The sequence below is a fragment of the Cynoglossus semilaevis genome, chromosome 8 (assembly GCF_000523025.1).
Source record: "Cynoglossus semilaevis isolate Cse_v1.0 chromosome 8, Cse_v1.0, whole genome shotgun sequence".
In the NCBI taxonomy this organism is placed as follows: Eukaryota; Metazoa; Chordata; class Actinopteri; order Pleuronectiformes; family Cynoglossidae; genus Cynoglossus; species Cynoglossus semilaevis.
Window position 1 is genome coordinate 3,605,213 of NC_024314.1, and position 16,140 is coordinate 3,621,352.

Here is a 16,140-nt window from a genome sequence, read left to right on the forward strand (position 1 = left end):
TTCTTCTTCTCACCACCATCCTTACCACTCACTCTCTTAGGACTCATCACTATTATGAAGAATAACAGATAACGCAAACACAATACGGAAGACTCGCGGGAGATGCGTACGGAAGTCGACGAATACGTGAAGTGAACGAGTGAGGCGGCGTGGGCTGCTCCGCACGCTAGGCCACCTAGCGTCGGCGTCTGTCAGCGTGCTCGTATCTGGAATCTTTACTCGTATCTCGAAGCAAAAATTAGCTCTAAGGCTTGCTCATATCTCGAGGTTCCACTGTACATCGATTTCTACAAATCCAAATTGCGCACGCACCAAAATCTGAAGCCGTACATGCCAATGTGAAAAGAACCAAGAAAGATAAACAGCACTGCTGTTCTACTTGGAAACTCGTGTTTTTCCTCCGCAGGTGGTAACGGCCCTGGGGAAAGTGTGGCATCCCGAGCATTTTGTGTGCACTGAGTGCGAGACCGAGCTGGGCAGTCGCAACTTCTTTGAGAAGGACGGACGACCGTACTGTGAATCGGATTATTTCACCCTCTTTTCTCCTCACTGTGCACACTGCAACAAACCCATTCTAAATGTGAGACACTTCTCTGTCCTGCCCTCCCCCCCCGTCCAACCTTATTAAGCGATGAACAGCTTTGTTGACTCTGTTTATTTTGTCAATTCGTCAGAAAATGGTGACGGCTCTGGACAAGAACTGGCACCCGGAGTGTTTCTGCTGTGTAAAATGCAGCCGGGCATTTGGAGAGGAAGGTAACAGGCACGCACGATGAAGAATCTTCATAAATCAACGGTTTCCATTAGGGATGTCCAATATTATCGGCCAGATATTAGCATAATCATGTAATATCTGTAAGAATTGTTATCGTTTTTTTTTTTCCTCCGATAATGAAAACAGGATAACGCAATGCCTGGGTTTCACCAAATGATGTGTGCCCTAAAATGGTTTTTGGGGGGGAAAAACGGCTGTATATGAAAGTGTTGGTCACTAGATGGCGGCATTGCAACTCATTTTATGATTCTTATTTTAATAATCAGGGGATTGTATGCAAAATGCTAGCGCCAGCAACTCATACACTGGTTTGTACGGATGAAAATATATATATATATTTATTTATCTGTAGAAATGTATTTATCTGTAATAATTGAGAAACACTGTTTTCACCCATCACCTTAGCGAGTAGCACTTAACGTCCTTAACCACCAGGCCACCACTGCCTATATCGGTATCGGATGATATTAAAAATGAAGTGTTTGGACAATATCAACAGCAAAACGTTACTATCGGACCTCCCTGGTTTCCATTCATTACCGTTAAACTCGATGGCATAACAAGGTTTGCGAGGGTGATCTGGTGATTAACTGCAGGTGTGTATTCCTGCAGGTTTCCACGACCGTGAGGGCCAGCAGTACTGCCAGCAGTGCTTCTTGACTCTGTTTGCTTCCCGTTGTCAAGGCTGCTGCCAGCCCATTCTAGAAAACTACATCTCAGCCCTCAACTCCCTGTGGCACCCACAGTGCTTCGTCTGCAGGGTGAGAAGGTTTTATTTTTCTTTTTTTTCTTTTTTTTTTGTTAGTGTCGGTGAGCGACAAAGGTGTTTATGTACAGTATGTAAATTCAGAGTTATGAAATGAAGATATGTCACGCCGTACGAGTGGAATTCCGACGTTTTGGTTCAGGGGCCAAACTATCTAACAAAACCTAATTCAGGTGTGGGCAAACTTTTTAACTGGCGGACCACAATTGTCCTAAAATTGAACAGGGGGGGACCGGGTCAGGAGCATTGGTGTGAACTAAGATAAATGACATGTAAAAGTCATGCATAAAGGCTAAAATGCTAAAAAAATGCTTTTGGCATTTTTACGCCATCTATTGGGGAAACATGGGTATTGCAGGGAAAATGCAGAAGTATAATGATAATATAAATAAATTAAATTTCGATTTGGAAAAGTTTGGCGGACCGGATTGTAAAATTAAAAAAGGGCCGCATCCGGCCCCCGGGCCTTAGTTTGTCCATGCCTGACCTAATTTGATGTCAAGTGGGCCGGACCAGTACAATCATAACATAATAACTAACTTTTCTCTATTGTTTAAATGCAAAAAGTAGTATTAGATACATCTTCATATTAAGTGTAAAATAATTTTACAAAAATTTCAATGTCATTTTTTTATTTTCAAAATTCACCAAGCGGGCCAGTTTTGGTTGTTTGAATGTTTGGCATTCGTGGCCTGAGGACCGAGGGGTGAATCCGAGGCGTATTCAGCAGAAGTTGCCGCCTATTGTTTTGTCACACATTTTGCGATATCATCAACTGTCGAGGACAGGCCTAAATCATTGCTAAATCTATTGTTCTGAGCAACCCAAAAAGACGTCACTCTACGACCGACTTCTGATCTCTCTCCTCCTCTGCCGTCCTGCAGGAGTGCTACCCTCCCTTTGTGAACGGCAGCTTCTTCGAACACGAGGGCAAGCCCCTGTGTGAGGCCCACTACCACCAGTCCCGCGGGAGCGTGTGTCAGGCCTGTCAGCAGCCCATCCTGGGACGCTGCATCACTGCCATGGGGGCCAAATTCCACCCCCACCACCTCGTGTGCCACTTCTGCCTGAAGCCTCTGAGCAAAGGCTGCTTCAAAGAGCAGGAGAACAAGCCCTACTGCCACCCCTGCTTCATCAAGCTGTTCGGCTAGACATGCAACAAGACTTTGATTATTGAATGAAGATCGCGGAAGCTCTGAGGGAACGACGGCGGTAACGTGTTTTTTTTGTTTGTTTTTTTGGATGAATCATTCAACGAAATGTTTTTCTTTTTGCGTATTAGTCAAGTGGACTGCGTTTCTATGGCAGTTTAGGAAGATTTGTAGACTCAAAATAAAGCCAAATGTCTTGTATGTGAAACGTTTACATACTATGTTGATTCAAATTGAATATTTAAAAATTCATTTTTAGGAATTTTGGAATCAGAGCCTCTTGCTGTTTCGGAACAAAGGTTCCTTCAATATTACAGTGTTGCTTTATAATGCCAGAGTCAGACTGGAGTGGTATTTCTCATGGTGCCTGTCGAGGGACGCTAGACATTTTCATAACCTCACAGTTCGGTGTCCCTCGGTCTCACATTCCACTACAATAATTTCAGTAGTTCAATTCTGCTTGTTTAGTTTTTTTTTTTTTTTTGTGTTTTGTTTTTATGAAATAAATGGATTGTCTTCATTTTCACTTTCAGCCAGAACAACAGCGCCCCCAACTGGACTGCTTTTTTTTTTTACAGTTAACTTTTTGGGGCTTACATTTGGTTTAAAAAAAGTGAGATTTCAACTGCACAAGACCTGTGTAGAACAACCCTGGGTTTGTAGGTCATTTGGTACTGGGCCTCAGTGGGACACTGAAAAAAAATGTACTTCATTTTTAGTAATTTACTTCAGTCAAAAAGAATCCAGTCATATCCCTTTACTTTTTTCATTCAAAGATTATCTGACAATGTTTCAAAACAACAGGTCATTCAGACTCTGATACTAACAGAAGAAAGTCTAAAAAAAATTTGAAAAAGATGGCATGCTATTCCCGGTCCCTACCCTAGACCTTTGAGCAATTGCAATTTTAAAACCTTAACATCAACATTTTTTTTTTTTTAGTTCACAACACAACCTCAAGTCATGTCGGCAGATTTTACAAACTTGGTTAAACGTTCAAATGAGTTGCAGATAGAGGGCGCCACACGGATGTTGCTCTGACTGAAGGTAGAAACGAAGAAAACACTGATCTCTGCATTGATGGTTTCAGGAGGTTCTACGACAAAGGAAATGTTTCACAGCAAATGCATTTATCCTGTATTATCTTGCGCTCTTCTTTGTATATGACATGCTCAGCTTTACATTTATGTCATTTTGCTTCACTTTATTCCACACCAGCTCTATGCAATTTACCAGAGACAATTCCAAAGAATAAAGTACGACACTATTTGTTTGCCCGTCTCATTTCTCATCCTTTCAGATAACATGACCTTTAGATAACATAACAAGGAATTTTTATATATATATAAAAAAAACATTTAATAACTGTGGGTCAAAATATTAGTAAAAAAAAAAAGTAAAAAACTGTGCAATTATTAGAAGTAAAATGTTATTAGTCAAAGAATTTAATTTAAGAATTAAATTTAAATTTTACAAATTTCCCTGTCACTGTTGTGTAGGAAAATCCAAACCACCATCACAGTTTTTGTTATTTCGCATGCCCCCTAGTGGCAGTACCTGGACTAAATTGACTACTGAGGGGCAGGAACTGAGTTAATTCCTATTTGTGGTTAAATGTGAATTAATTCATAAATAATTATTACATTAATAAATAAAATAGGGATGTCCGATAATATTGGCCGTATTAATAAATAAAGTAGGGATGTTCGATAATATTGGCCGATCGTTATCATCGGCCGATATTAGCATAATTATGTAATATCTGTAAGGATCGTTATCGGTTTTTCCTCCGATAATGAAAACATGATGCCAACTCAATGCCAATGCAGAATGTTGTGTGCCCTAAAAATAGTTGTGGGGGATAAACGGCTGCACATTAAAGTGAAAGTCACTAGATGGCAGCATTGCAGCTCATTTTATTAACCTATTTTAATAATCGGTGGATTGTATGCAGAACGCTAGTAGCAGCAACAACAAAAAAAATACAGTGGTTTCTACAGATAAACAAATAAATATTTCTGTATCGGTTGATATCGGAATGGGGAATTAAGTGTTTGGAAAAATCGGCATATCGGTAAAAAGTTAATATCGGACATCGCTATTCTAAAGTAAAGTTTGTTATTGTACCCCCTTTGCAATAGGTATAAAAAAAAAGTAAACCAGCACATAATATAGTATGTAAACTGTCATTTTTTTTTATTGGAAAACACATAAAATATATGTTTGTATAACCTTAATCGGGCTAAACATTCAATCTGATGAGTGTCTGTTTCTGCGAATTCATCGTCATCAAAGAAACTGTACAAATAGAAGAAGGGAAGTTTGAGAATCCATCAGTGTTGTCCAGACTTGTCCAGCGGCGACTTTTCTGGAGTCAAAGTTGTGTTCACATACGAGGCCGACGTCCCAGCCTCTTCGGAGTCCTGTATACTTTTGTGGCTTCCTTTTTTGAAAATCTTTTTCATTTTATCGACGAAGCCGTCTTTCTCAGGTCTGTGCAGTTGTTCCTTTAAAAGTCTTACAATCGTGGCCTCGAAAAATCGGTCGACAGAAACGATGGCGGCGTGCTGCTGCTTCGCGCATCCAAACTCGCGACAGAGCTTCTTGTAGACGGTGATGTGGATCTGTTCGATATTCTTCGGGAAAGTGTAGCTCAGTTTTCCCACGGTGCACTCCTCCAGACGAGCCAACATCCCTCTCAGGTCCAGGTCGTACATGGACGTTTTTGCACGTGCGGTGATGCAGGTCACCAGGGCCGGAATAAACTTTGCGATAAAGTTCCGATCTCGCGCTAGCAACTCCTTTTCTTTGTCGTCCAGCATCTGATGTGAAGATTTGGCCAAGTCTTTCAAACCCACGGCGTTATCTTTGGGGGCAGACTCTGGCCTTTTGGGATCGTACGAAATCAGGATGAGCCGTAAGAGGTCCACGATTTTTTTGGGATGCATTAGCATGCACTTGTGCGGCTCCATCTCGATGGCATTGCGGTCTATGACCAGATCGAGCGAGCAGTTCACTGTGTTCGCCACCTCCGTCGCTATGAGCTGCTTGAGTTTGTTGACGGAGACGATGCTCTGCACCCCCGTGAGACTCATGGCTTCTCTGATGCCGATGTCCAGAGAATAGCCGAAACTGTGCAGGATGTCGCCCTCGGTCACGTGCGTGTACCGCAGATTATTGGAACCGTCCTGGGTTAAAACCTGGGGGATGACGGCTCTCAGGATTTCGTGGCTTATCATCTCCACTATCAGGTGGCATTTGGTGTTCAGCAGACAGATGTTTTCTGCGCTCAGAGTCTGGCCCTTGGTCGTCTGCTCCACTGAGCTGAAGGGCTCGGCGACGCACTTGGTAAACAGTTGCTTCATGGTCCTCCACGTGAACGCGGGCATCTCCAAACCACTGGGGATCATATTTTCCACATCCGACGCCAGGGATTCTGTGTCCTCAGATGTGAGGAGAGACGAGTCCAAGTCACCCAGTTTTATTTCACCCTCACTTTCTTTTTCCATGACCACTTGACTAAACGGGGCGGCGTCCGGGGTGTCGATGCATGGAACATAATGGGTTACGTCGCGGACGAATTTGCAGCCGCTATTGGACTACCGTCCCTGATATTCGCACCATTGACCATCATAATATCGGCCTTCTTGTCGTTTCTCGTCAGTTGAAATACCGTAGTTGGTGTTGCTGCCCTTTGGTCGTCTTTTCTTCATCGTTGGCAGAGAGAGATTAGAGATTCTGGCGAGCCCCCGTGCCTGCCGCTGGATTGCTTCGCCCGCTTCTCTTTTCTTTCCATCTCTTCTGGATCTTCATCCCTATCCCTAACGCTGTTGTTCTCCTGGAATGGGTGGTTAGAGTGGTTTTACTACACCGAGCTTCCATAGCGTTGCATTCCTACCCTATCGCGTATCCTTTTTAGTTGCATCAATTCTAGATCTCCGTACGCCTCATTTAACATATAGATCGTCTTTACGTTGTTTCTTGCAGCACTAAGACAAGCAGCGGAAAAGAGGAAAAAAAAAAAAGAACTTCTGGGTACAAGGAGAACATTACAGCATCAAAGCAGTTTGATGTGTCAAAGCACCAGTGAAAGACCAAAGGCATTCCAAAGCTGACCATCCACAGACAACCTGTTAGCATGCTAGACCTAGCTTAGCCTATTCCAGGCGTGGGTAACCTTTTTCAACTGGCGGGACACAACTGTCCAATTCAACAGGGGGGCCGGGTCAGGAGCACCTTTTCAACTGGCGGGACACAATTGTCCAATTCAACAGGGGGGCCGAGTCAGGAGCAGATGGATGGAGCGTTTGTGTCATATAAATGACATCTATTGGGGAAACATAGGTATTGCAGGGAACAGGCAGATGTACAATGATAATTATAATAAATTAATTAATATAATTTGGACAAGCTTGGCGGGCTGGATTAAAAAGCTGAACGGACTGCATACGGCCCCCGGGCCTGACAAGTATTAATGTTTTCAATTTCAAGGGACTATATCGACAAAGTAGAACAGAATGTACATATTGATGAAAACTAAACTAAAGATCACACGTGTGTGTATATATGTACATATATACATACATATATGCACATATACATACATGTATACATATACGCACATAAACATACATGTACTGTATACACATACGCACATATATACACATACATGTATACATATACGCACATATACACACATGTATACATATACGCACATAAACATACATGTATACATATACGCACATGTATACATACACGCATATACGCACATGTATACACATACGCACATGTATACATACATGTATACATATACGCACATGTATACACACGTATACATGTATACACACGTATACATATACACACACACGTATACATATACACACACGTATACATATACACACGTACACATACATGTATACATATACATACATGTATACATATACATACATACATACATGTATACATATACATACATGTATACATATACACACATAAACATACATGTACTGTATACACATACGCACATATATACACATACATGTATACATATACGCACATATACACACATGTATACATATACGCACATAAACATACATGTATACATATACGCACATGTATACATACACGCACATAAACATACATGTATACATATACGCACATGTATACATACACGCACATAAACATACATGTATACATATACGCACATGTATACATACACGCACATAAACATACATGTATACATATACGCACATGTATACATATACGCACATGTATACATACGCACACATATACGCACATGTATACATACACGCACATAAACATACATGTACACACATGTATACATATACGCACATGTATACACATACGCACATGTATACATATACGCACATGTATACACACATGTATACATATACACACACACACACACGTATACATATACACATATGTATACATACTCCGAGTCCAAAAAGCCCAACGACCCCCACAGGAGAAGCATTGTCTAAAACATTACACATTTTTAAAGTTTTTTTTTTTTTTTATATTTATTTATATTGCAAGTGCTCTACAATGGTGCAATTTAAATTAGTCCCATTTCCAAATTATACATTCATACAAAAAATTTACAACAGAAACATCTAAGACAGACATTACATCGCATCCCTCATGTTTTTTTTTTCCCCCCCCCTTCTTTACACTTAATACATGCGCCCGCAAAAAAAAAAAAAAAAACCCCAAAAACTCTGTGGCTTATGTACAAAGTCTGTACAGCTGAACCACTGTTCAGTCATTACACCTTCCTTACCCTGGTTACCCTGTTAGACTCAAAGAAGTTCACCCTGTTGGTTTTTTTTTAAAAGATATTCACAACAGGATTGGCTACTTTACAAAATAATGCTACGCTAAGCTAACTATCATCTTCAGAATTTATACATACCGTTTGGTTTGAGTTCAATTGTACAGGATTTATAAACACGACTCATTGAGTGTGGATAGTACTTGTCTTATCATCTATTTCTCTACAAGCTACGTGCATGTTGAGCACAAGAAATTAACATTAAGTTTAAAAAAAAAAAAAAAAAAAAGCTACAGGAGACCAAGGAAAAGATCAGATAAAGGAAATGGAAATGGGTTTGTGTGCAAAAACAAACAAAAGAAAAACAACCAAACAATGTGTCCAATGCTGAAATCAGAGTTAAAGGTTAAAGTGATCTGGAAAAAACAAACAGTATATTAACACATTGTTCCATATATTAGGAAGACAGAGAAGTTCATGACAGGTCTGTGTTGCTGCTGCTTTTAACACCAAAGCAGTTTTGTCCCGCTTAAGATGGAAGAGCCAGGAATCCAGTAGCAGACCTGCAATTAATAGTTGTTCTAATCTCGGTTACTGTAGGATGTAAAAGCATTTTTTATTTTTTTTTAATGTGCAATATCCCAGACTTACTCCATGTTGCATTTAAGCTGACACACAGTTCTCTTGTCCAAGTACCGGCAGAAAAGAGTGAGCAGGTTGGACGGCAGATTGAGGGGCTCCACGAGTGAACACTGAGAAAGCTGACCGGCCACTTGAAATATTGTGTCCGTCCTGCAACGAGGAAAGAATCAAGTCTCATCCAGAAGTGTTAAAAAAAAAAAAAAAAAAAAAAAAAAAAAAAAAAAAAAAAAAGGGACTACAGTTTTAAATACAACGGGAACATTGGACTTCACCAGGTCTCAAAGTCACCGATGCTGGGCTCGAGCGGGACACCGGACGACAGGAGCTTCTCTCCTTGGGACAGTAGCGCGTACAGTAAGGACAGTCCAAACTTAGAAGACAAGCAGAAAATGTCTAATATAATGAGATCATAAATAGAAATAAAACATCAGGAGAAACGAGCAGCACACCTTGTTCTGACACACCAGTGTCAGACACTCGTACGTTGACAAGGACTCTGATGAGGTCAGGTCTTTGAGGACCCTGATGAGCTGACTGAACGTTAGCGCTGCAATCACATTTCGAAGAGGCTGGTAGAGAACGGGAAGGCTCTGAAACCAGTCAAAAAAAATAAAAAAATAAACAGAGTTGTAGTCCTCTGACACACTGTACACCAGTGGTCCCCCAACCTTGTTTTGCAGCACTTTTGTCCTAAATTTGCAATTATTTTTTGTCCCCCCCCCACCACCCTCAGGGGGTGGGGGGGGAAAAAAAAAAAAAAAAAAAAAATTGCAAATCAGTTCAGCACTGAAGAGAAGCAGAGCAAAGTGTTTTTCAAAATAAGATATGCTTAAAAAAAAAAAAATTATTTAATTAAATTTTTTCTGTGCAGCCCACTAATGACAGGTCAAAAGCTTAATAGTCATTGGAAAAGTGGTTGGGGACCCCTGCTGTACATGCATGACTGGGACAAATTGGTCATGGAAGTTGATCATGTACTGCAACTGTTGGTGAGGGAGAAAAAAAAAAAAAAAAAAGACTAAGATAATGAGTGTTGCTTTGTTTCATTTTCATGTGATTTGAATTTAATATTTCAGTTTGATTTAAAAATTGCAGTTTAAAACAAATTGATCTGGTTATAAGCTGTGGGGAAAAAAAAAAAAAAAAAAAAAAAGAAAAAAAAGTTACCTCTTCAGAATCTCTGCTCATCAGCGTTGGTAAGTTGGACGTCACAATATGCAAGATTTTGAGTGTGGACTCGCGCTTCAGGAACGGAAGCAGACGAGCCAGAAGCTTTTTGCCTTTGGAAACGAACAGGAAAGGAAGAAACTCCCCTCCTGGTTCTCTACATCAGGAGGTTTAAATGTTAGTGTTTCTTATTAAAAAATAAAAAAAAGTCATATTTAGTACAGTTAGTGAGTGTAATGGAAGCTATATTTAGTACAGTTAGTGAGTGTAATGTGTGTTAAAAAAAAATCATACAATTCCAAACATTACCACGCAGTACCTATGACTCACCCTAGATTGTGCTGTTTCATCTGTGTGTAAATGTGCTCCGCCGTCCACTGGGTTTTCTCCTTCAGCTGTCCTCCTTCGGATTCAGACGGGACGCTGCTATTTTTCCTACCGCTCTCTTCCACCTCCAGCAGAGTCATAAACAACTGCAGGACATAGCAGCAGCTGTGACAGACCGTAAGCGAAAACCAAGCGCATATTTAAAAAAAAAAAAAAAAAAAAAAAAAAAAAACAGCAGCATGTACCTTTTCTATTTGGCTGAGGACCTCTAACCGCTGCTGTCTGATGTCCTTCGGTACCTGCTTTGCATTATGGTTAGTTTAAATAGTTGCGGATTAAAAAAAAAATTCTAGAAATACAGGTTGGTTTCCCTGACCTCATGGGACGTGTGAGCTTGGACACCATGAACGGCGCTAATGGCACGGCGAGGAGAGTAACACGTAGACACTGCTACTTGACCCAAGGAGCCTTCAATGTGCACCACTGGTGGAGGGAAAAATCACAGACAACGGAAAAGTTCAGAGTAAAACATTAAAGAATACGTTATTCAGGTTCAGAGGCCACATACTGTCTAATTACATGTCAAGTGGGCTAGATCAGTACGATCAGCACAAACATAACATCATGAACATGAAGTGCTTGTGCTTATCTTGCCTTTAGAATTTATCAAACAGGCAGGTCCAGTACGATCATCACATAAACTGAAAATAATGCGGCCATGTTTTTTTTCCATGCAAAAAACAGGTACAGGTATATGTACATAACATCATGAACATGAAGTGCTTGTGCTTATCTTGCCTTTAGAATTTATCAAACAGGCAGGAATAAACCCCCTAGTGGGCCGGTTTTGGCCCACAGGCCGTATGTTTGGCACCCCTACTTTAGGTGTTCTAGTACAGTGGAACCTCAAGGTACAAGAGTCCCCGACATACGAGTATTTCGAGATACGAGCCAGCCATTTATGAAGTAAATATTTAAGATACGAGCACGCTTAGAGACGCCGACGCTAGGTGGCCGAGCACTCGTTTACTTCACATGTTCGTCGACTTCCATATGCATGTCCCGTGAGACTTCCGTATTGTGTTTGCGCGTTATCTACGTGATTTTCACTCTATTTTGTGCATTATTCTTCATATTAGTGATGAGTCCTAAGAGAGTGAGTGGTAAGGACGGTGGTGAGAAGAAGAAACGCAGGATGACCACGGAAATAAAGCATAAAATTGTCGATAAATATGAGCATGGTGCAAAAGAAAGAATACAAAACAAAAGTTAACTCTAAGTTTATGTAAGTTACGTAGTGTACGTGTAAGGTACGGTACGGAATCAAATGGCTACGTACGGGCCAACTCTTCCCTCCCTTCCTTCCTCCCCCTTCTCCGCACATCGCTATTAGCCGCTACTGTATCGTCTGTTCCACTGTATTTAAAATTATGCAAATAAAATTAGCATTTCTACTTACTAGAATTGGAATTTCGGGGTCTACAAGACATTCACGTTTTAGTTTGAAGGTGTCAAACCCAAATGAGCCACTACTGCCTCTGTAGTCTCATCGGAGAAGGTCACTTTAGCGAGTAGGAGTATTACAAAATATATTTCTCTGTTTAATATTGTAAATTAAAGTTAAAATAATTTGGCCCCACTTTTCTAAATTCACTAAAAACAGACAGGGATTCATATAAAGTTTGAGCTGGAAGTGCAAAGCAAAAAAAAACATTTCCTTTAACCAATATATACTGTGAATAAATATATACTGTGAAATACATATATGTGTATATATATACATATATATGTATGTACACATACACATATATGTATATACATACATATATATACACACACATATACTGTGTATATGTATGTATATGTATATATATATACATATATACACACACACACACACATATATATATACATATACATATATATATACATATATATACATATACATATACACATATACATATATATATATACATATACATATATATATATAATTTTTATTTTTTTTCCTCCATTATAATTGAGAGGCAGGACCGATCTTTTGCAACATTCATTTAGCAACACCATTGAAAAGTAAGTGGGCGTTTGTGTGGAATGCAAAGGTGATTATAATGGAGAACCTGGCGTGTAGGCCTCAGTCTTTGTGATGTAAGGTGTGGTAAGCTTGGGTGGCTCCCTCTTGCCCCGGATGCCGAGTTCCTCCTCTGCCATCTTGGCTTCTATTCTTCGATAGTACTCCTAATATAAAAAATAAAAAAAAAAATAAAAAAATTAAATACAACCCCCACTCTCCTATTTGTCTATGCGACAATGAGACACCCAACTTCAGTGTTCTTACCTGGTAATAGTAGTCCTCAAGGTAAGGATTCTCACTTTGCAGCTGAATCATCTGAAGCCTGATGATCCACTCCTTTTCTTTAGCCGTCATGATATTACAGTAAGGGTCCAAGTCTTCCATCTTTCTAAAAAGGGGGCACGCATTTAAAAGAACGACACATTCCACTGTGAGACAGAGACATCACTACAACGCACTGAATGTAACTTAAAAACCGTTAAAGAAGTGGCACTAACCTGTGGGAAATGCGTTGTTTTTGACTAAGTAAGCGTTTGTGTTGCGGGTGGAGTTGAGTCACTGGTCCTGGGAATCTGTGGGTCAGAGACCCCAAAAAAAAAAAAAATTTAAAAAAAAATCAACCGTTACTATAACAATTCAATTTAGACGCAAGGATAACTCGGCGGCATTTGACTAATCTAAATATGATTTTTTTTTTTTGTGTTAAGTTTCCACATTTTCAAACATTTCAATAACAGAAAAAAAAGTTATTGACATAGAAACTACAAATTTAAGTAGTTTTCCGAGCATCATTTTGACTTAAAAGCTTCCGATTTTATTAACAACAAGCACTGACTGAAATGGGACCCGTAGCATCAGCACACACCTGAAATGCTGCACCGGGTTAGAGGAAGGGCTGTAGAAAGGGGATGGCGTCGGCGAGTTGGCGCCAAAACGAAGTTGCAAGACCTTCGGAGGCAAAGACTGCGGAGTGGAAGGGCAAGGACGGCCGGAATGGGATATGAACCTTCCCGTCTGATTGAAGAAAAACAGGAATTAGGACAAACCATACATTGCATGGATGTTCGCTTAAGTTATATGGAAGCTTTGCTGGAACAAAGGGTTCTAAAGTCAAATGTTAGTTTTTAGACCACGCAGGAGATTTTCGTTGGATTCTAGGGCCACGTTACCTAAAGAATCAAAAATCAAGGCACTGCAATGGCATAAATTAATATCAATGTTTCAAAGAATAAAACAACTACAAAATATGAAAATATTTATTTAGCACATTCCAACTATGCACAAAATAAAATTTGATTTCAGGTAAATACATTTAACCCAACCTGGAGAAATGTGTCCACACCGCAGACTAGTTGGCACTTTAAGAAAAGCCCGTGCTGGCCAGGGTTTTTGCTTGTGTCATTATAACTTCCTGTTTCAGCCATTTTGTTTTGGTGATAGGCCTTTCGGCCAGAAACTGAAAATCCACTTTTGGGCCATTTTCGGCCAAAAATGTTTGTTGGCTGAATATTCGGTGTATCCCTAGTTATATACAGTATATATATATATACATATATATATATATATATACATACATATATTATATATGTATATATATATAGTTTATTGGGCTGTCAAAAAAATATATACATTTTTTTAAAATATATAATATATATATTTATTTATTTTTTGACAGCCAAATAAACAACTACATGGGAAGACCACTCGCCAAGACCTTCACCTACAGTTATTTGATAACAGACCTGATTGTAGAGCTGCCTGGGAGTCAGGGGTTGCCGTGAGAAGGCAGGTGTTTCTGGAACTGGTGCCTGCATCTGCAACCAAAAAAAAAAAAAAAAAAAAAAAAAAAACACAATAAAATGAAGCATTAAAAATAACCAACAAAAATGTGTTTATTTTGTTTGTCCAAACGCAGGAATTCTACTTAAGGGGCTGCCAATTTGTGTTTTTGTTTACGAAATGAATCATAAAACTCTTAAAAAAATAAATAAATACAATTGTGTAGTAAAACAAACTCCCTACCTGGGAGAGACCTCTTTGGCAAAATGGCCTCCTGGAGTAGAGCCCTCTGGGCTCTCTCCTCCCTCTGAAGCAAGAGAATGGATATGGCGAGTCCAGCCGCTGACCACGGCCTCTGGGACCATCAATCACACAAACTATAGCGCTGTCCTAGAGAAACAGAATTCGATAAAACGACCAATGGTTTAGAGTGAAAACCTTCGATACAGATTACGCCTCCCGTAGTGTCCTGTGGTTAAAACCTGGAGCAGTGATCCTGAATCTCGTCTGTTTTTTCTGTAAGTGGGCACCATCCACTGGGGAGGTGGGAGATCAATCAGAGTAAACACAAGAAACGGCAAACAAAAATGAAAATGAACTTCGGATATTGAAGATCGATATTGAAGCTTACATCCTCAAAATTTTCCCGGTACATAGCGTTCCCAAAATCCACAATGGCACTGTCAAGACTCTAAAGAAGAAAGCAGACCGCCATGAGGGCAGGTTGGTGGAAGGGGGTGGGGGGGAGTCAGCCGAACGTAGGTACGTCAGGACACGAGGTTACCTTAATGTTTGGACGACCCTCGACTATCCTCATCACGGCTGGGTCTTCAAACATGTGTTCTCGGTACAGCCCGCCCCTGTAGCCCCTTGCTCTACCACGCTGGTAGTAAGGGAACGAGGGGCGACTCTGTGGCTTGTGTCTCGGAGGAGAAGGAGCACCGTTTGGACATGGTTTGGGAACTGGTAGCTGTGGTGGTGGGGGTGGTGGCGATGCCGGTGGAGGAGTTGGTGGGAGTTCTGCAAACTGAGATAAACTGCTGGTCGCTTCCTCTGCGGTCACCTGAGCATCCACATCTACAACATAATGACAGGGGAAGAAAAAAAAAAAAAAGTTTGTGGTAGGTGTCAGTGTTCTCATTGGGCCCCCACAATGAGATGCTCATTGGTTGAATGATGGGGGAAAAAAAAAAAAAAAGGGGGGAGGACAAGGGGTGCAGATGGGCAAATAAGATCATCTACAACAGGGGTGTAAACTAATTTCCACCAGGGGGCCACATCATCAATACAGTTACCCTTGAAGGGCCGATTGTAAATGGAAGACTGTATAGATTAGTATAGACCCAACCCCGGTCCACGGACCAGTACCAGTCCATAGGTCATGTGGTACCAGGCCCCAGTGGGACACAGTGGAAAAAAAAAAAGTACTTAATTTTTACTAATTTACTTCATTCAAAGAAAAGCCAGTCATATCCATTTGCTTTCTTTATTCAAAGATAATCTGGCGATATTTTAAAATAATAGGTCATTCAGACTCTGATACAAACAGAACAGAGTCTGTCTACAAATATGGTTCATCGCTGTCTAACAAAAAAAAAAAAAGAAACTAAATTTCTTAGGTTAAGAAACTCTCTTGCATGGCCTTTAGTGTCTTTTTAAGCTCCC

The 16,140-nt window shown here is 40.3% G+C and overlaps 2 protein-coding genes across 4 annotated transcripts in view; one reads left to right on the forward strand and one right to left on the reverse strand.

The window, feature by feature from the left end:
• LOC103381612 (transforming growth factor beta-1-induced transcript 1 protein) overlaps positions 1-3,964 on the forward strand; it is a 13,365-nt gene extending 9,401 nt beyond the window's left edge. For both annotated transcript variants that reach the window (XM_008314047.3, XM_017033958.2), the window contains exons 8-11: positions 407-580; positions 675-756; positions 1,388-1,536; positions 2,426-3,964. In XM_008314047.3, coding sequence (XP_008312269.1) covers positions 407-580; positions 675-756; positions 1,388-1,536; positions 2,426-2,692 — 672 coding nt within the window. In that variant the 3' untranslated portion in view covers positions 2,693-3,964. The remainder of the gene's footprint in view (positions 1-406; positions 581-674; positions 757-1,387; positions 1,537-2,425) is intronic.
• Positions 3,965-8,372: 4,408 nt separating this feature from the next.
• On the reverse strand, positions 8,373-15,458 carry patl2 (PAT1 homolog 2). 2 transcript variants are annotated; one of them, XM_025058008.1, is made up of 16 exons: positions 15,260-15,458; positions 15,107-15,166; positions 14,719-14,865; positions 14,439-14,510; positions 13,562-13,710; positions 13,194-13,268; positions 12,961-13,084; positions 12,743-12,860; positions 10,999-11,105; positions 10,868-10,921; positions 10,626-10,768; positions 10,296-10,452; positions 9,578-9,718; positions 9,401-9,498; positions 9,138-9,278; positions 8,373-9,049 (listed from the first exon to the last, which is right to left on the reverse strand). In XM_025058008.1, exons 1-16 carry the CDS (start codon positions 15,311-15,313, stop codon positions 9,016-9,018), a joined length of 1,674 nt encoding a protein of 557 aa, XP_024913776.1. In that variant the 5' UTR covers positions 15,314-15,458; the 3' UTR covers positions 8,373-9,015. The 2 variants fall into 2 exon arrangements, with proteins under 2 accessions (XP_024913776.1, XP_024913777.1); XM_025058009.1 differs by lacking the exon at positions 15,107-15,166.
• Positions 15,459-16,140: the final 682 nt, after the last annotated feature.

Bases quoted from the DNA above. Each gene is read 5' to 3' on its own strand.
- patl2 (XM_025058008.1), bottom strand. From the start codon at position 15,313: ATGTTTGAAGACCCAGCCGTGATGAGGATAGTCGAGGGTCGTCCAAAC. The intron at 14,511-14,718 runs GTAGGGAGTTTG...TTTTGGTTGCAG, and splicing joins GCCAAAGAGGTCTCTCCCAG to ATGCAGGCACCAGTTCCAGA. The intron at 13,711-14,438 runs GTCTGTTATCAA...TTCTTCAATCAG, and splicing joins CCAGGCAGCTCTACAATCAG to ACGGGAAGGTTCATATCCCA.